This window comes from Pan troglodytes, chromosome 6, assembly GCF_028858775.2.
Source record: "Pan troglodytes isolate AG18354 chromosome 6, NHGRI_mPanTro3-v2.0_pri, whole genome shotgun sequence".
Taxonomy (NCBI): Eukaryota; Metazoa; Chordata; class Mammalia; order Primates; family Hominidae; genus Pan; species Pan troglodytes.
Window position 1 is genome coordinate 100,289,607 of NC_072404.2, and position 20,981 is coordinate 100,310,587.

The following is a 20,981-nucleotide window of genomic DNA, read 5'->3' on the forward strand; positions in this document are numbered from 1 at the left end:
ATATTCTCACCTCCCAGAATCAGGACGTCTGCATAGTATAATACTGAGAATTTTAGCCAGAGTAATCAGCCAAGAGAAAAAAATGGAAAAAATCCAAATTGGAAAAGAAGTCCTCCGATCATCTCTCCTTGCAGACCAGGTAATCTTATGTATAGAAAAATCTAAAGACCCCACCAAAAAAAGTTACAGAGCTGATAAACTAATTCCGTAAAGTTGCAGGATACAAAATCAACATATAAAAATTTGTAGTATTTCTTCCCCAATAATGAGCTGGCTGAAAAAGAAATAAAACAATTTAATTTATAATAGTTACCAAAAATTACGTAGGAATCAGTTTAACCAAGGAAGGTGAAAGATCTGTATAAGAAAACTGCAAAACAGTGATCAAAGAAATTGAAGAGATACAAATGGAAAGACATCCTGTGATCATGGATTAGAAAAATTAGTATTATTAAAATACCGTTCTACCAAAAGCAATCTACAGATTCAATACAATTCCTCAAAATACCAATAACATTCTTCATGCAGTAGATAAACAATCCTAAAATTTATATGGAACCACAAAAGAACCCAAATAGCCAAAACAATACTGAGCAAAAAGAACAAAGCTGGAGACTTCATACTACGTGACTTCAAAATACACTACAAAGCTATAGTAACCAAAACAACATGTTATGGGTATTAAGAAGAGACACCTATGTGTCTGAACAGAAAAATGCTCAGAATAGAGAACCCCCAAATTAATCTGCATACCTATAGTCAACTGATATTTGACAGAGGTGTCAAGGACATACTTTGGGGAAATAACATTCTCTTCAATAACTGGTGCTGGAAAAACTGGAAATCCATGTGCAGAAGAATGAAACAAGACTTATTTTTCACCGTATACAAAAATCAACTTCAGATGGATTAAAGGCTTGAACATAAGGCCCAAAACTATTGAACTCATGCAAGAAAACATGGGAGAAACACTTCAGGGCTTCGGTCTAGGAAAAGATTCCATGGCTAAAACAGGCAACAAAAATAAAAATAATAGATAAATGGGACTATATTAAACTAATAGGCTTCTGCAAAGCAAAGGAAACAGGAGCAAAGATACAAGCTGTTGAATGGAAGAAAATATTTGCAAACTCTTCATCTGACGAGGGACTAATATTTAGATTATAAAAGGAATTCAAACAACTCAACAGCAAAAGAAACAAACTCGTTAAAAAGTAGACAAAGGACCTGAAAAAACCTGTCTTGGAAGAAGACATACAAATGGTGCATAGGTAGTAAGACATGCTCAACATGATTAATTATCAGAGAAGTAAAAATCAAAACCACAGTGAAATTCCATCTTACCCCAGTTAGGATGGCTGTGATCAAAAAGACAAAACATAACAAATGTTAGTGAAGATGTGGAGAAAAGGGAAGTCATACACTATGGGAATATAAATTAGTGCAGTTATTATGGAGAACCTATGGAGGTTTCTTAAAAAACTATAAATTGAACTATCATATGATCCAACAGTCCTACTAATGGGTGTTTATCCAAAAGAAAGGAAATTTCTGCACCACCATGTTCACTGTAGCACCATTCACAATAGCAAAGATATGGAATCAATCTAAGTGTCCATCAACAAATTGATAGATAAAGAAAATGCAGTACATACATACAATGGAAGATTATTCAGCCATAAAAATGAATGAAATCTTGTCATCTGCAGTAGTATGGATGGAACTGAAGGTTATTATGTTGAGTGAAATAAGCCCCTCACAGAAAGACAAATAGGGTGTATTTATATTCATATATGGGAGCTAAAAAAGTTGATCTCATGAAGGTAGAAAGTAGAATGATAGTTACCAGAGGCTGGGAAGGATTTTGGAGTGGGGGATGAAGAGAGGTTGATTAACGAGTACAGACATACTGTTCGATAGAAGGAATATGTTCTAGTGTTGACAGCACAGTAGTCTAACAATAGTTAACAACAATACATTGCATATTTCAAAATAACTAAAAGAAAAGATTTGGAATGTTCCCAAGACAAAGAAATTATAAATATTTGAGGTCAGGGATATCCTAAATACTCATCATTATACATTGTATGATTGTATAAAAATACCCTGGGCTCCCCAAAATATGTACAAATATTATGTATCAATAAAAATATACTTTAAAAAGTATCTTTACGTAGGAAATGTGGGCATTTGCTCAGACACAAGGAGGAGAGGCCAAGATTTCTCCCATGATCTACAGCATCTCCTGACTCTCCCTATGTCCCTGCATTGCTTTACTCCTCAGCCCTGAGGACATGTGTACTTGCCAGCAATCCTAGCCTCTTGTTTTTCCACAGCCCTGCAGCCTGCTGGCTTCCATTGCTCCTCAATCTGCCAGCAGGGGAGTGGGTGGTGACCCAGAATAAGGTGGGGGTTGTGTAGGTCAGGGAGAGGCAGGGGAGAGCTTGAGAGACAGGACTTGGCATGGAGAGCTTTAGACAGCAAAAGTCGTGCCTCAAGGAAAAGATTTTAAGAGTATTCTGTGAAGGATCTGATCATTCCAAGACGACAGACCTAAGGAATCCAAGAAACTCTCCAGTGAAGACCCCAGTTGACAAATGAGTAACTTGGAGGAAGCCAAGTTGCTTGCACTGATTGGATAGGGAAACGTAGAGAAGGAAACTTTAAAAAATTATCATTAATAGTCTCAGAGAGAGAAAAGAAGATAATTCATCCATAAAACAAGAATGTGGTATTATTTTTGAGAAGCAGAATTTAGACAACACAAAGGAGCTCTTGGAAATTAAAAATATAACAAATTAAAAACAACAATAAAATCATGGGAGACAAAATTGAAGAAATTTGCCAGAAAATAAACCAAAAAATACAAAGATGAAAAATGGGAAAGAAAGTATCAAAAAATCAGAGGTCTAATCTAGGGGATCCCACATCTGAATAACTGAGGAAAAAAGGAGGGAATCATTAAAGTAATAACTATGAAACCATAATTCTTTCAAATGTATAGGATTGAGTTTTTAGATTAATGCCTAGATCATTTAAAAAATAAACTGAAAATAATGTTCATTATTGCAAAATTTCAGAACACTGGGTTCAAAGAAAAATCGATAAAAAAGGAAACAGGTTTACTCCACGGGATCAAGAATTACAATGGCATCAGATTTTCAACAGTAACACTGAAAGGGGGATGGCAGTGAGACAATAGCTTGAAAATTTGGACACAGAGGTATTTTCAGCCTAGAATTCTGTGCAAACTGTCAGTGAAGTATGAAGGTAAAATTACCATTTTCAGATGCACAAGGAGTTGAAAATTTTGCCTGTGTTACATTCTTTCTCAGGAAGATACTTGAGGATATACTCCACTAATACTCAAGGAATATACCAAGGAAGAGAAGACAAAGAAACCAGGTAACAAAATCCACTACAGGAGAGAGGTGAAGGAAATTCCCAGGATAAAGAAGAAGAGAATCCCAGGAGGACAATTACTCATCAGGCTGGGAAAGTAACTTGCTAAGCCAGCAGGCTAGAAGTCTCCAGGAGAGATTTCATAAAGGAGATAAAATTGTTAGTTAGAATACCAAATGTGTTTAAGTGGACTTAAAAGATGGGAAAAGAATTTGGTGTTGAATTAGTAGTGGCCACAAAGAAAACCAAACAAAGGAAAACAAACTGACAAACAAAAGAACTAGATTATTACTAACACCAGGAAAAACAAATTTTCGTGCAGGGGAAAGAAAGGTTTTCATAGTAAACTTTATAGCTCAGCTGTAAATAATATTTACATGGTCATAATAATTTAAACATTGAATGTTGATGTAATTTAAAACAAAACAAAAAATACCTCTTTAAGTGATAATGCTGTAGCCAAGCTCATTCCAGGACCAGCGTCCTGGATCAATGGTTCATTCCAGCCCCCAGCATTTCATAGAAAGTAAGCATCAGGTTCACTGAGATGATGGAGTGTGTTAGAGGGCTTTTTCACTCTTTGTGCAATGTTCTTTTCCCTGAGCTACATGATTAATACATTAAATTACTGTAATTAGCTTGATTATTTGTGACTTTCGAAACACTAAGTCACATAGGTTCATCATCATTTTCATATTGAAGATAATAGTGATACTTTCTCCAAGGGTATGGAAAGTTAAAAAATAGATGTAGCTTGTTAAAGCCTTGTGTTTTGGCATCTGAATTGCAGTGCATGGAAGCAGACAACCCTTATTACCATGTTGGTTTCTATGGGAGGCCACTCATCTAATTATGCATTGGGTTTTCCTCACTGTTTGCTTAGAGACAAGGGTCTCCTCCAGAGTTGCTTTAGGATATGAACTGCAGGTGAAATTATTCTCAAAAAATTCTGACTATGACATAGTGACAGATATCTCATGGGTATTTCTGTTTGATATACAAACATTTTTTCATGTGGTGATGTTTATTGTCACTTAAATCTATGAATATAAAAATGAAGAACATAAAAATAATATTTACTAAGTTAACAGCTGTTCATAATGCTGTGCTAGATATTAATTGTTTTTAAAGTTGATCTTCCCATCATCTTAGATTGTTGGGAAAATATAGACAAAAAACCTCAACTGAGCTAAAATAAGACATTGTAATAGTTCTTTATAAATTTATGGAGATAGGAAAACCAGGTGAGATAAGCTATTGTCTTTAAAAAGAGCATGTCCTTTTAGTAACACAGAAGCTCTATGTTTGCTAAACACTTCACAGATTATTAAATGTTCAGAATGTGATGAATACTTAATTTTTATTATGGTGAACAATAGGAAAAAGCAGTGATCAAATCATTTTGCTTCTAAATTTAGCAATTTTGACTTTTAGTTTCATCATTCTGCAGCATGACAGTATATATAAACATTTTAAACATTTATCTAGGATTCTAAAACTGTACATATTTTTCTTTGTTGATATTTTGTATGTAATTGTGTATTGTAAAAATGTGGATATCCTGCACTTAAGAATTGTGGAGATTGTTCCTTAGTGAGACTTGGGTAGAATTTCAGGCATTACAATGGTAATGTATCCTGGAAGAATGAAGGGGAGAAAAAAAGAACAAATGGAACTACACATAGCTCCTGATTTCATAGTAAAACAATATAATTTTGTACTAATTCTCAGCAAAACATCTGTGAAAGTTGTATTTTTCTTGATGCGTATTTCTTGTAAGCACTGGAATAGACTCATTTTAAAAAGCCAGTGTTAACTAAATTTCTACTCACTTTGCTACTTTAATTGCCTACAAAATGTGTCTATTATCAATATGGCATTCTGAAATAAATATTCACTAATAACAAATGGTTTATTTCTAAGCATAATACCAATTTTTGACAAAGTAATTTTAGCAATTAATTAGAGGATGATTTAAAACCTGAATCAAAAGCCTGAGGACATTGGCCCTGTTATAAATATTTATGATGATTAAAGGCATTGCAACCAGTTTGTAGATGGTGATAATCGGTATGTGGGAAACTGGTTAGAATATTTTTGGAAAGGTAGTTGAATTCCCCACTCCCTTTAAAGACCATTCACTGTGAATTATATTGGGTTTGAGCTATCATAGTTGAATATAGAACTTGTATTAATTCTTGATTTTATAATTCTCAGTGGTCTACAGATTGACCATTGCATTTTCACAAATGACTATAATGGTCTAAATTTCATCCTTTATTCAGTTTTTCATGTGTTCTTTAAAAATTGATAAGCATGAGAGACTGAAAATTAAGATTCATGAAAAAAAGATTAATTGATGCTGTCTCCAGCTGATGTCCAGAAATGTAGATGTTTGAATCTTATTACCATGATGAGATTGAATCTTCCTGTGTTTTTATGTAATGTACTTCCATTTCTGTTATCATAATGACTTTTCTAGAAGGTTCCCTGCAAAAACACATTTGCCCTTTTTTTGTGAACAATTGAAAATGACCAAAGTAATTTTGAACTTCCTGCCTTATTCTCTGAAGTATCCGAAATCCTATTGGCATAAAGCTGATTCTTATTTTTCATTTCAATAGATATATTAATTAAAAGGATAGGAGATTTATTATGGTTGAAAACTTGCTATTTTTCTTTAATAGACCAGAGAACAAGCAGGTGTATAACAGACAGAATTATGCTATGCCAAATTAAGATTGTATTATACAGATGGCACTGAGAATTGATTTCTAAATGAGACTTTCTAATGTTCAGATAGAAAACCAAGTGACACCTGACTTTCTCCATATTCTTCATTAGAGCTTCTCATTTAGCTCCTAATAATTTCCTACTACACATGACTGTGAATATTATAGAGCCTTTCCTCATTCTGTATTTTAATTAAGAAATATGATTATTTCATGAAGCCATTAAAGAATATTTTAAAAATTTGACACCAAGTCTCAGTGTCTGTCCAGGCTTTTTTTGAATGTTTTCATCCTATTTTTATTATAATAAAATAATCTTCCACATCTAGAAAGTGGAGGACTAATGATAAAAGAAAATGAAGTTCCACGTGTCAGCTCTTATTGTGTTAGACATTCAGAGGGGATCTGAGTAGTGAATTTTCTGGTTAAGATATGGGGCCTGCATTTAGTTGTTTAGAACATGTCTTTTGCATCCTCGGGATCATCCGCTGATTTGTTCGTAACAATTTGGATCCAGCAAAGGAATTAAGGCCAGCTAATTAAACAGTACACTCTTTCCTAGAGATCCGTTAAAACCCAGATTGAAAAGGAGTCACCCCAAAGAATGATGAAATGCAGACAATGATTGGAAGTGTTACATGATGCTTTAATTGTAAGTTACCCAACTTGGGAGTTCCCATTAAGAATAGGGGAAACACCCTCCTGGGCTTTACACTCGTCACCTTGCCTCTCTCCAGTTTAAGATGGATCTGCACACGACCCCTTTGTTTCCATGTTTTCCAAGACAGACATGAGACCCCAGAGGGAAATAAGTTCAAGTAGTAGAGTATACACATATTGTCTTGGATAGGCACAGCATTCCTGTGTCCAGCCAGTACAGCTCATAGGTATTTTCTCGTTCCCGTATAAATTTCTGTTACTTCAGACCCCCCTGAGAGGATGGAGAAAGAGGTTTGTTGATCATACGTATCTAAATTCACAAGTTGTTAAATGTTACATCCTATTTGAAATTAGTTTTTCTTTGGTATAACTTGTTTTTGTGATTTACTCCAAGGCTTTTAAACTCAAGATCTATCATCTTTGTCAATTTTTCTATCCACATCTCTCTCTTTTTAGTTATACTAGCCTTCTCAGTTGATATTAAGATAATTCATTTTGATTGAGTATCTAAAATGTTACTTTAGTCAGAAAAACCATTTAAACTCTGAATATTGATTCGTTTTCATTTTGTATAAAAAAGAATGGCCCTGTAGTTGGGAGAGAGTAGCATAAGTTCCCAAATGAAATTGAGTAGGAAGACCTACTGACTCTCCATTTCCCAATTTGGATTTTGTGCTATTTCTGTATAGTTCAGAAAAGCACTTATCAGTCAGGTCAGCCCTATAATTCTGACAGACAGAAACTTGACAATGACAGAGTAAGATTATGTTATTTGAATTTCTTAGAACAGTTCTTTCAGTTTTTCTCTTGGAAAATTATGTTAGATAGCTATTAAATCCAACAGCTTGTCTTTAACAGTTTCTGCTCACCTAGGGAATATTTCTAATACTAATTTTAGGCTGATGCCCACCTTTATTAGGAAGACCCAGCCCCACCCCCCACCCCCGCAACATGCTTCACGGTATATACAAAGCCCAATAACTTGGAAACCTACTTACTGTACTAGATCTTCTTTTACAGAACTTGACAAAACAAAGATCAGTCACACTAGCCTCACTTGACTTATTATAAGTCTCCTAGCTCTAGATCCCATGGCTTTAAACTGCGTGCTCATTGTGGGCACCTCCATACCGGAAACACCACCTTGCTTGGTATCCACCATTGCCTTGAAGTAGAAAGAGAGTAGAATGGAAGGCCAACTTACTTGGTAAGCTAAGCAGTTATTTCCCCAGCAGCTTGCCCACGAACTGAAATTCTCATTTTTTGAGTTATTTCTCTCCAGAAAGTTCTCATCTTTAGGAAAAGCATATTAATGTTCAAAGATCTTAAAGAATGTAAATTAAATTGTTACATTATCTAGAAATGACAAAGCATGTTACTTATGTCAGAGTCTTAGGGATTGTAACTAAAAAAGCAGAAAGAAGAATGGAAGAACTCAAACAGGGCAAAACAGTGGCAAGACAAACTCCTCCGGCTACTCAGATTTTCCAAGAACTGGATCTGTAAAATATATATTGCAAAAAAATACACGTGAAAGGACTGATGCCTTAGCATGAATGCTTGTGTCTTACACCATCCCAGTAGCACACTTAACACTGTCAAGTATGTCCAAAGTGACACATAAATTATTATACTGTAATGTTGAATAGCTAGGGTTTTATTTCTGTCTTTTTTTATATCTCTGTATAACCCTCTAAGTATTATTTAAAAATTCAGTACTTTGAATTGCAATGATGCTTTGTAAAATAAAACGATTTGGGTGTACATTGCATTACAAATTAGGATTTAATATTTGCATTAGCTGTTTTGAAACTCAACTAAATGGAATGAATCATGATGAATCATTTTGTGGCTTTTAAAAATTGAAGACCTAGTATTGCAGTTAAACCATTATCTGATGCATATTACAAAATATTTTGACATTGACTGCATATAATTGGGATTTTAACTAATTATTTTTAACTTCTAGGAAGTTGGATATATGGGTAGTTTAAGGTTGTGCAGTCTATGGGTTTTTAAATGATACGGTGTTAAATATGGAACATACTATTTGAAGTATTTATTATTCATGTATAACTTTCATTTATCTACCAGTGTCATATTTTGTAGCTTTAGGTTCACATAGTATATAGCTATTTTAATTAAATAGTATGCTTGCCTTTTTGGATAGCAGCCCTCTTAATTGTAGTGTCAGAGTAAGACAAAAAATGGGTTCAAATATCAGCACTCTCTCTTACTTACTATGTGTTCCTTTGGCCAATTCACTTAATTCCTCTTTTTTTAAAAAACTTTTAAGTTCAGGGGTACATGTGCAGGATGTGCAGGTTTGTTGCATAGGTAAAGGCATGTCATGGGGGTTGGTTGTACCGATTATTTCATCACTCAGGTATTAAGCCTTGTATCCATTGGTTATTTTTCCTGATCCTCTCCCTTCCCCCACCCTCCACCCTCTGGTAGGCCGCAGTGTGTGTTTTTCCCCTCTCTGTGCCCATGTGTTCTCATCATTTATCTCCCAAGTATAAGTGAGAAGATGTGGTATTTGTTTTTTTCTTGCTATGTTACTTTGCTGAGGCAATTCACTTATCTGAAGCTTTCTTTCTTTTTCTGTGAAATAGGGATAGTAACATCTACCTGGCAGAGGTGTTGTGAGGGTTAAATTATCGAATGTGTATAATACACTTAGCAAAATGTCTATCGTAGTAAGCACTCAATAAATGGTAGTGATTCAACTCCAGTTGTTTAATTTATAAAATCTCTTCCATTTCTGTTATTCATAAAATAACGGAATGATGTAATTTAACAAAGTGAAATGGTTAACAAAGATATCTAAGACTTAACCAACCACTCAACCAACCATGTTTAAGATGAGAAACCTGAGTTATAGAGTATCAACCATGACAAAAGAGTAGCATAATTATCTTTCTAAGACATTACTGCTGTGTTCTAAATGGTAGGACCCATTGCTAATGACTCCTTTTAGTAGATTTCTTAATCTTCTGTAAGCCCTGAGAGACCCTGCACATTCCTTAAAAGAAGTTGACACACGTCCTGAAAAATCTACAAGATATTCACCACGCTTCATCTCAGATTAAACTGAACCGCATATATTAAATAATCTGTGTATTTCTGACCATTCACGGAGCATGACACCTCTAGACACTGAGAAAAAGAGCATCTGACCTCACCTATTTAGACTTCGGTGAGAGGGACTGGTTATAATGCTTCTTTCTTACTGCAAGTGTCAGTAGTTCTGAGCAATAAACATAACATTGAATCCAATAGTGTGTGCTTTATATCAACTTACTTTAAAAGTTGTGATAAAATACCATTAATTAATTAATTAATTAATTTTACCCACTTAAATTGTGAAGAGTTTCAGAAGGGAATAGAGGAAGTGTTAAGGGATACTCCCAAGAAGTATATGCCATGGCACTGAGAATATGCTGCTTCCTGCTGGGGATGCCAAGACAACTGGCTAAAGATAGCTCTGCTGCTGGCAAAAGTGTCCCTGTTCATCGTTTCATTACTATTTAAGACAATTTCTCATTGGATTTTTATTACAGAAAATGAACATATTCAAACTGGAATATAAATCTTCAGTGATCCTACTGATGGATTTGGGATGAATCTCTTTTTATAAAGATGGAATAGAATATCCTGAGATGGCAAAATATTCTTAGGAAGATCTTATGGCTACTATAGTAGAAAGATAAAGAGTTTCAAATATATTAATTTATCTAGTTCAGCACGTGAAGTTGTCTTCTCTCATGTTATCTATTTCTAAGATTTTGAATGGCAAAGACAAATTCAAGAATCATGTGCTTATTATACTGTATGCTAATTGAGGCTTTTACAAACTTTGATTCACTTAATAAAAGCACTTTGATTGTATTGGGTGTATAACTACTCATCCATGCATTTATTCAGCATCAACCTCATTTAAGATAATGAGGTGTGGTGGAAAATTCACAAGAGCTGTGTGATGGTTGCATGACTATGTTTCTTACGTCTTTAGAGCTTTAGTTTTCTCATTTGTTTAAACAAAAGGAAAAATACAGGATGGTAGATGGAAAGGATTAAGTAATTTGTTGGGGGTTTTTTGTTTTGTTTTGTTTATTCATTTGTTTGTTTTTGAGGCAGAGTCTCACTCGGTCGCTCAGGCTGGAATGCAGTGGTGTGATCTCAGTTCACTGCAATCTCCACCTCTCGGGCTCAAGCAATCTTCCCACCTCAGCCTCCCAAGTAGGTAGAACTGCAGGCGCACGCCACCATGCCTGGCTAAGTTTTTGTATTTTTTTTGGTAGAGACATAGTTTTGCCATGTTGTCTAGGCTGGTCTTGAACTCTTGAAGTCAAGTGATCCATCTACCTCTGCCTCCCAAAGTGTTGGGATTACAGTTGTGAGCCACTGCCCCGGGCCTGATTAAGCTATTTATATAAAATTATTCTTTAAATTAGAATAAACTTTCAGTAAGTATTAGTCTCCCTTCTTTTCTTTTTAGTGCCTGAGATTCCAATGGTGTTTACCAGGTTTTATTAGCAAAGCTGATTCTTATGCTTTAGAAAAAGAATGTGTGTGGCCCCCTCCCTGGTGGCCCTTCTTGTTCTCAAGGGTCTTCTGGTTTTTCATAGAAGATCAAGTGTAGCTTGCTGTGTGTTTTATACAACAACCAAGTGAAGTGATTTTCTAAAAAATTTAAATTAGAAAGTTAGGGACTTGCCTATTTGTCTAGAAGAAGAACTCGCTAAAGCTTGAGTTTTAAAGACATTCCAAGAGTAGTCCATGGGGCATTCCATTGAATTCAGTAGGGTGGCTGCTTCCTTAGAGCCTTCCCACCCCTATCTGCCAGTGTATATTTTGTTAAGGATGTTAAAATGTTTTTTGTAAATGTAGGGATCAAGGGAAAACTACCCCTTCACCCTCTAAAGGTTCATAGAAAAATTAACTCACAAAATGCACATTGATTTGAGAAAAGGCACAAACTTATTTTAATGTGCATAGCACAAGGTCATCATAGAAGAATAGTTACCCAGTAACCCAATGTGAATAGATGTTTATATATTCTTATTAGGAGAAAGGGAAATGGGGATGTATGAATGCTTTTAGGGGTGTGGTAAATGATTTTTAAGGAAATTCAATGGGATTGAAGAATATACGAGAATATACGTCTGTTGGGCCTGCAGAGCAGACAGTGATTTGTGACAAAAGTCTGTCCAGGTGTGTTGACAGACTTCAGTCTTTCTTCCTAGGATAAGAGTTCAGTTAATGGAAACTCAGGAAAGGGGCCAGAGGTAATTGTTTTCTTCTTTGGCAGGTCCAGATTTTAGGCAGATAAGGGGACTTCAGAGAACAACTTCATCCTGTGCTTTGGGAGAGACAGAGGGTTGAGAGACGGGGCAGAGACGGGGAGTGGGGCAGAAGGTCAAAGAGACCTTCACACTTCTTCAGTTCAGCATGTCAAAGTGCCATTTTGAGGGTATCAGTTTATTTGAGCTCCAGCATAAAAGTTTTCTAATGGTTTTCAGAAAGTTGATCGTCCCCTTGCCACAGTTAATTTAATGAGGCTGAGTTGGTAGGTTTACAGCTTCATATATTGTCTTTCTCGGAATTTATGTTATACCTGCTTGCTTGGTCTTCTTAGTGTTTTCCTTCAGGATGTTAAGGGGTTTGTCATAACATTTTAACTTCTGTGTCTACTGAATGCTCAACTCAGTTTCCTTTTGAAATTTTACATGTAATGAATTCTGTTTTCAGAGTGACAAGTTTCTTGTGATTCGTTCCCTTCTCTTCTTGTAACAGCCGAATCAATTCTTCTACTTTTTTAAATTGTTGTTAGATCCACCCTTTTCTGTGCTTTCAGTATGCTCAGTTTGTGTTGCTGTTAAAATACAGACCTCTAAGTCACAATGATTTGTTTGTGTGTCTGTCACACTGAGTTAGCTGTGAGTTCCTCAAGTCTAGGGACGACATCTTATGTCTTATTCCTCTTGGCATCCCTCTTGCATAACAGCACCTAGCACATATGGTTGGCACTTAATAAACCCTAAGTGAATTTATGCTGTGGAGATTTGTTCTGACATTTGTTTGGGGCTGTATTTGTCATGTTTGGGGCTTAATTTGTCATGTATACACTTAGAATTTTAGTGTATAGTGGCATTTTTTTCTCTAGTACTGCTTTTTAAATCTCCTTTAATATGGCATCCTATTTGAATAGCTTCTACGTTAGCATGAGGATTATATATTTTCACTAATTAGTAAAGGTATTCAGTAATAGTTCTTTGGAACTACTTGATTTACCTATGTCTGCCCTTAGCTTCTCGAGAATTCCATTCCAAGGCGCCTGTTATTTACTTTTATCTGCTGCCATCCAGATGTCTCTAAATTCAGGTCAGTACTCACATTACTGGTGTAGGAGTGCCACCTATTACCCGAGTATATAAAGATAGTTAAAGCAGACAGCTTAGATAAGTATCATACTGTGATAGACATATGCAGAAGCTGCCCTGGGAGCACGGAGAAGGAGCACCTTACACAGACCTGAAGGGGTACAAGGGCTTGCAGAGGTGGTCAGGGAAGGCTCTAGGGAGGAGCAGTTCCTGAGGAGAGACCTAGGAATGCATGGAAAATAGTAGGCAAAGGGAAGAGAGGGCTTTTCTGGCTGAGGAGAGGCAAGGATAATAGCTCACACCTGTAATCCCAGCACTTTGGGAGGCTGAGGCGGGCAGATCATGAGGTCAGGAGATCAAGACCATCCTGGCTAACATGGTGAAACCCCGTCTCTACTAAAAATAATACAAAAAATTAGCTGGGCGTGGTGGCGGGTGCCTGTAGTCCCTGCTACTTGGGAGGCTGAGCCAGGAGAATGGCATGAACCCGGGATGCAGAGGTTGCAGTGAGGTGAGATTGCGCCACTGTGCTCCAAAAAGTACAGGGTTGGAGAACAGCATGCTGAGTGTTGAGGTAGGCAAGGTTTCTTGGAGCCGGGGAATGTAGAGTAACAATGCCTGAGCCCGCACCCCCCAAAAAATAATGCCTGAGCCCCTCAGTTGGAATCAGTTCTCAGTTCAGTGGCCTTGGAGGCCATGTTATTAGATGCCCAGATATTTATTCTGTTCATTGGAGGAAGCAGTTCTCTAGAAATACTTTGCCTACTGATGTTGATTTCTGGCCAAGACGATGAGTGAGATGGTGAGATGGTTAAGAGCATAGAATTTGGAATCAGACTCTCTGGGTTTGAGGCCTGGCTCTGCCACTTAATTGCTGTGGGATCTTGAGAAGCCGCACTCAGTTTCCTCATTAGTAATATGGAGGTTAATAGTAGTACCTACTTCATTAAAATTGTTTGAACGTCAAATGAGGTAATATTCTATAAACTACATGGAATAGCAGTTGGCACATAGTGTTATGTATTCATTAAATTAAAATGCATTGCCATGGTTAAACACTTACATTCTAATAAGACTCTGCTAGATCCCAAAGATCAGGTAGCATTTTGCAGAATGGCAAACTGTTTCCTTTCAAAATCAACTTATTTTTAAAATTAAGTTTGTTATGTGGTTTACCTTCATGTTTTTATTTCGTTTTTTAAAAAGGCTTTGATAACACAAAGTAGCTTTATTTTTCCCCCTTTCCTTCTAAACTAAAGGAGTATGAATTTTCGTAGAAGTTGTAAGCTTTAGGCTTCAGGATGCAGGGAGTATTGGAAGTGAAGAATGAGGCTGGCAGCTGCTAGTGATGGTGTGAACTCAAGTCTTTCTGTTTGTTGTACAAGAAGGGTTGAGAGGACAAATCCAGAGAGATGTTTGCATCCCGAGATTCTTGAGTTAGTCTTTTAATCTTGACCAACACAGATCAGACTTCTACTTTCTGCTGCCTAGACTCTTGAAATAATCATCTCAAGCCTTTACTGCCCCATATATATTCTCACATACAAAGATTTTGAGATTAATTAACTTTACTGTTATTTCAAGGTATCCCCTGTAATGAAATTCACTTGGCTTTCAAAGCCCCTGCTTAGTCAGAACATTCCAGAAATGCCACCGTCCAGGGCCCTCAGGAAGTTGCCAATCTTTTCGATTCAAGTATTTCAGAATCTTTCTATCATTCGTCTTTTACAACTCATTTAAAATTGCCCTGAAACTGCCTTTGGTTACTAACTGGTTATATAGACTAGAATATTGGTGGCACTTAAAAGTAAGAACATTTGTTTTTGTTTTAGGAGATTGATTAAAAAAATATCAATTAGGATTATTTTGGCAAGTAAATTGTTTAAAAATATTCTCTTTTTCATAAGAAGAATATTGGGAAGCTTAGTGAACCACACTTTTTGGTTATCAAAATAGAAACATTTGGTATGATCCAATATTAAACTTCACAGAAAAGGCTATTAATCACTTCTGAAATTATTTCTTCCAAAAGTATTACTCCCGAGTTCTTGACTTTCCTGTTGTGTTTCTTTTCCCTTTAGGGTGGGTTTGCTCTGAAATTAGTGAAGGTGGTACATGTCTGTCTTTAAGCAGCAGCCTAATCTATATGACCATATGTGCAAAAGCAGTATAATTGTAATGTAGTATTAATTAGACAATATGACTGTTTTTGTTTTAATTATTTCAGATCATCTTATCTTTCCATTCCTTAAAGCATGTTAATGGATGAATTTATGGGTACCATGTTCATGTTGTTTCTATGGAATTAAATATGTACATATTGATATAAACCCTTGGTAAACAGTTCTTTTTTTAATCTCTATAATATTATGAATAGATTTCCTCTCCTTTCAAACATCATTTTAGTCCTGAAGACTAAATCAATTATAAAAAAATTGATTATTTACATTTTGCTTAAAGAATGCTAATTGGAGTACAGATCTCTCTGGCTGAGGGAGTATCACTCTCGGGTTGATATAATAGGTTGTTAGAAATTCCTAGATTTACTTCTAAATGAATTAGGAATTTACATACTAAAATCTCACATTCTGTTGAAATAATTTGGTAGAAAATTTGGTGATGGTTACCCATTTTCACTAAATATTAATACAAGTACTTAGCAGACTGTATGTAGAAACTGGCATTTATCTGTGTTCTGATTTTAACCTTTGTCTCCTTATTTTTCAGTTGTTTTTATTTCAGTTGCTGCGAGGGCTGTCTTACATCCACCAGCGTTATATTTTGCACAGAGACCTGAAACCACAGAACCTTCTAATCAGTGACACGGGGGAGTTAAAGCTGGCAGATTTCGGTAGGAAAGCAGTTAATTACCAGTCTATTTTGTTATACTGTGAGAATGCCAGGCAGATGGTGGCACTGCATTTGTTTAGGTGCACTTCTTCTATCATCATAGATCATGGTAATTTTTTTTTTCTGAAATGAAGGATTTTTTCTTTTTTTAAATGATAGCATAAAATATAATGCTTTGTGGAGTTTTATAAAATTCAGACTGCTTGTTAGAGTCTTTAATAATAAACATAAATCAGATCTTGTTAATATATATTTCCAAAGGAAAAGTCAGTAAAATTTTGAACATAAAATATATGCTCCTTGAGTGAAAATCTATTTTTTGAAACTTTTATTATGAAAATGTCAAATATACTCAAAAGTAAAAAAATAATATAATGAACTTCAATTACTCATCAACCAGCTTCAACAATTACTAATATTTTGCCAAATTTGGAGAAACCTAAATTTAAATGTCTGGACCTTTTCAGAGGGTTGCAGGATATACACAATAATGTACATTGCCCTGAGGCTTTGATAACTAGAAATCTAGATGTAGTGTTAACCTTCCCAGAATTGACTGTTGTTTCAAGTATTTTCAGTATCAGTGCAAAAATAGACACTTATTACTATTTAAAAGTTGAGGTTCTGGAGTGAGCATTATAAGTCATTCCTTCCTTAGAAGTCTTGAGATTTTCTTCTTCCAGCATAGAAGCTTTCCTCCAAACACCATGTTTGAGCATCCAAAGGGAAGCAAAACCATTGCATGCTCCTTGCTAGCTCCCCTTCTCTTGATCAAGTCTGACGTTTCTGCATTGCCCAGGCTCTCTGTCACATTAGAGATTGTGTTGAGTTGATTCTGAGCGCCATGGGATGCCTGATGGCAGCATAACGTGTTGACGTTGCATTGCCTCAATTATTTTTGAATACATATTCTGATTAGAAATTTGTTCCATTAAGAATGGAATGAAAATATTACCCTTGGGACATAAAGATGCCTGAGGTTGAGATGGGCTTTTGCTGAAATATGATTATCTTTTTCCTCTCCACCCCCCATTAAATAAAAGAAGGCATGAAATGTTTATTTATTTCAAGGTTAGTAGACTGTTGAATACCTTTGGAATGAACCTACTTTGTTGGGTTTTATAAATTCTTTTATTCGAAAAATGAAATAAAACAAAAGTTAGTATGACTAGTTGAGTAGTGATATAGATTATAAAACTTTGTCATTTCCTACTTTGATAAAAATGATGAAATTCTGTGCACATTAGTTTGTGTGTATCATTTATTGCCAGATTTTAACATTGGAATTACACTAGGTGGCTGGGTATAAAATCTTTTTATAATAGGGTAGAAAATAATGGGAGAGTAGTGGGTGGAGGAGAGAAGGTTTGCAGTTTCTCAAATTCAAGATTATTGGCTTTACTGTGAATATATTTTGTAGTTGGTCAGTGTCAGGAAATGAAAAAGGATTTATAATGATTTTCTTATGGTGTGTTAATATACTATAAGGTATATGTTGAAATACATTATTGAGCATTAATTGTATGAACATGCATTTTTCATATATTTATAAAAAGCATTTTTATAAATTTTGTCTGTATAACCAAGGATACAATAGGATTGTATGTTTGTGCTTATTAGGGATTCTTTTTAAATTTTATGCTGATGTTTTCGTTGTAGTAGGTAAGTTTATCTTAAAAGATTCTTATGGATCTTTACTTTAAAACTGACATTTTAAAATATCAGATTCAAAACCAAATTGAAATATAATTTTTTTAAATTTAGATGATTTTTTTAGAAAATTAGAAAATGTACAAAGTATAAACAACTCAGAGATGACAAATGATAACATTTTTCTCATTTGTTTTCCCAGTAGCTTTCTCCTGTTCCTTTCTCTCATTCCTTGCTTCACTTGCATATCACATAGCCTCAAAAATAGAAATATACTATTTTGTAAGCATTTTTCAAATAATATGTCATGAACATTTTCTTATGTTATTAAGATTGACAGAATCATTTGTAACAGCTTAGATTTTTTCCATTAGTGGCCAAACCTAGTCTCTGTTCAGTCCCTTATTAATGAGCATTTTAGCTCTTTCTAATTTTTCACTATTATGCTCAGTCCTGTACTGAACATCCTTGTAGAGATAGCTATTGATACAGCAATTGCAATGTTGAGTGTTTTAAAGCATTTGGTTCTTATGACCAGACTGCTGTGCAGAAGGATCGTGCCCATGCACCTCTCCTCAGAGGCATGGACTGAATTGTCCAGCTTGGAACATGCAGTTGGCATGCATCCTGTGCACTGTAGTGAGCAAGATTCATTCACCAACTGACAAGTTCCCCCAATTAATTGTGTGATTTTTTTTGTCTTTTAATTTAAGACATGCAATTAACTGTGATTTACTGTGTTTGGGCATGTTTGTGTGTCTGAGATGAAGGAAACACACTGAAAACTGTAGAGAAATTAGACAGAATAGGATGGTTCCAGGCAGCAAAACAATTAAAAACACAAAGGTCTTAATTCAGTGTTTGATGTGTGAAGAGCTTTAAAAATGGTTTCTTTGTCTTACCTTTTTTCCTTATGTGAACAAAACCGTAAAATTTTGACTAAAAGAGACAAATACAAAGCATGATTGTAGTTCTCATATTGTAAATGATACTACTTTTATTAGAAAAATATATGAGGGAAAAGACTAAAATTTATTGAGTTTATTCTATGTGCTAGACACTTAGAAATTCTTGCTTCATTGTCTCTTCAACCTAGGAATGTATACTAACCTGTATTTTTGAGAGAGATGAGATTCAGAGAGGGTTAGAATCTTGCCCAGGCTTGGACATACAGGTTGCTGGTTGCAAAGCTGGAATTCAGATGCTTGATTCATATCCTTCAATCTCAGGTGGCCCAGGGCCTTTATATTTATACATATAGGTATTTTCTCTTACAGGGCTGCCTAAGCTAGGAAATTATTGATCGTTTTTGTATGCTGTTTTCTATATATAACAAATATGACACCCATGCTTTGTAAATAGATTACACTGGTACAAAAATATGCATCACATAATTTAAAGAACACTTTGTCATTTGACTAATTCAGTAGTAAAGAGTGAGTTCAACCTTAGTAGACTTTACCTGCTGGATGAGGTAAACCAGATGATAGTGAATTTGGAGACCCTTCAGCTTTAAACAGTATACAGCTCTGAATTCCAGGTGGTCAAAATGCTGTAACTATTTTTTTTTTCTTGTAAGCAAAGTCGTATTTAAACCCTTACCTGAGCCTTATTTTCTATATGCATTTTGAATAAGTAAATCACACATGATTTAGAATCACTGTGGCTTTCCTAATGCAGAGGTTTGCTCTGCCTGGATATAATAAAATGATAAAATTATATGGAGGCATTCAGACTCATTTCCTAAAAGATGGTTCATCTTTACATAATTTACCAGAAAAGATTTCAAATCCCTTTTATAGCCCGTGTCCTCACCACCTTGTTGCTCCTTGTATACTGTGGTGCAGCCAAATCCCAAACTTCTTTCCACTAGAGGCTTTCAGTTTGCCTTTCCTTTTGCTTGGGATGCTCGTCCTTCTGCCTCTCATGTGGCTGCCTGTTTCTTACCATAGAAGTTATAGTTCATGTCACCTCTTCAAAGGGGCCCCCTTTCTGAAAATAGAATCTTTCCCGTTATTATCTTCTAGTCTAATTTCTTCAATAACACTTCCAGGGCTCTGACATTATTTTTTTCATTTGTTCATCTATTTAGTTTTTGCGTAAACTGCTTGATTGGAAGTTCCATGAAGGTGGGAACTTGACCTGTTTTGCTCACTGTTGTTTGCACTATCTCTAGAACCATGGTTAGCACATAGATGTTCAGTAAATATTGATTGAATGAATAAAAAATATACATGACTAAGTGGAGTATTAGTCTAAAGACCAAGACCCACCTGAATTTACTAATTTCTGTCTGATTAGTGTTGGCAAACTAACAGTTTATAAAATAATTTTCTTTTCCTCAGTGCTGTCCTGGCCATGCATGATGAAGAGTGTAGATGGAATTAGTTGGCTTTAGATAGTGTTAAAGCTTCAGAATTGCTCTGAGGCTGTTACACATAGACCCGACACACTCACTTGGTATTTACTATGTAATCTCAGGCTGCCAAAATAAACACCACTCAGTGAATGTAAACATATATAAGATGCATAGGATTTGAAGTTTCTACTCTGTAACCTCTAAATGATTGTCTAAATGTACTGTTCCTGAGAGCAAAGTGTGTTAACATTGAGTTAAGAGAATTTAACTCTTTCCCTAACTAGCTTGTGACTTTCAAGCCTTCATTTATCCCCCTCTGAGCCTTATACTCCTTGACTGAAAAACAAGAGCTTGAACATATACTTTCTAAGGTCGTTTTAGGGCTGGCTTTTTATGTTGTACATTTCTGAAATTGTTAACTTATTTTTTAATGACCAGATATTTGCTGGTGGGTGAAAACAAAAATCTGTCCATTAAACCTGGGATCAACGCTATAACATCCCTCCCTAGAATCTAATTTTTGATTCCATCTTTTGGAAATTTAAATAGATGAGAACCTTGCTTTTATAATAAGCACTGAGAGCACATTAAAGGAAAATTATTGAAGCAAGACAAATAAATGCGTAAATAAATTCACCGAGAAATTAAGGTCATTTGCAGTATAATAGTATGAAAACTTAAAGATATTTTTCCATATAAATGAGATTGAAGCAAAATGGATGTGTCTGTAGAATTTCTGCAAGATGATATTGGTGTCTTCCATATTTCTCAGCCATTCTTTCACTATTTTCAAGGGTTGTGGTCTAACTATACCAAAAGACAACGAGATTAAAGTTGCCCCTGAGAATGAGAGACAGCGAGAATTCTATAATATAAGCATTCAAGGACTTAGCTTATTTTATTGACTGTCCTGGTGGAGAAACAAAGTTTAAAAACTCTGTG

The 20,981-nt window shown here is 35.3% G+C and overlaps 1 protein-coding gene across 17 annotated transcripts in view; it reads left to right on the forward strand.

Annotated features, from left to right (window-relative positions):
* Positions 1–20,981, forward strand: part of CDK14 (cyclin dependent kinase 14) — a 640,904-nt gene that overhangs the window by 336,345 nt on the left and 283,578 nt on the right. For all 17 annotated transcript variants that reach the window (XM_016957727.3, XM_054655946.1, XM_016957722.4 and 14 more), the window contains one exon: positions 15,908–16,031. In XM_016957727.3, coding sequence (XP_016813216.1) covers positions 15,908–16,031 — 124 coding nt within the window. The remainder of the gene's footprint in view (positions 1–15,907; positions 16,032–20,981) is intronic.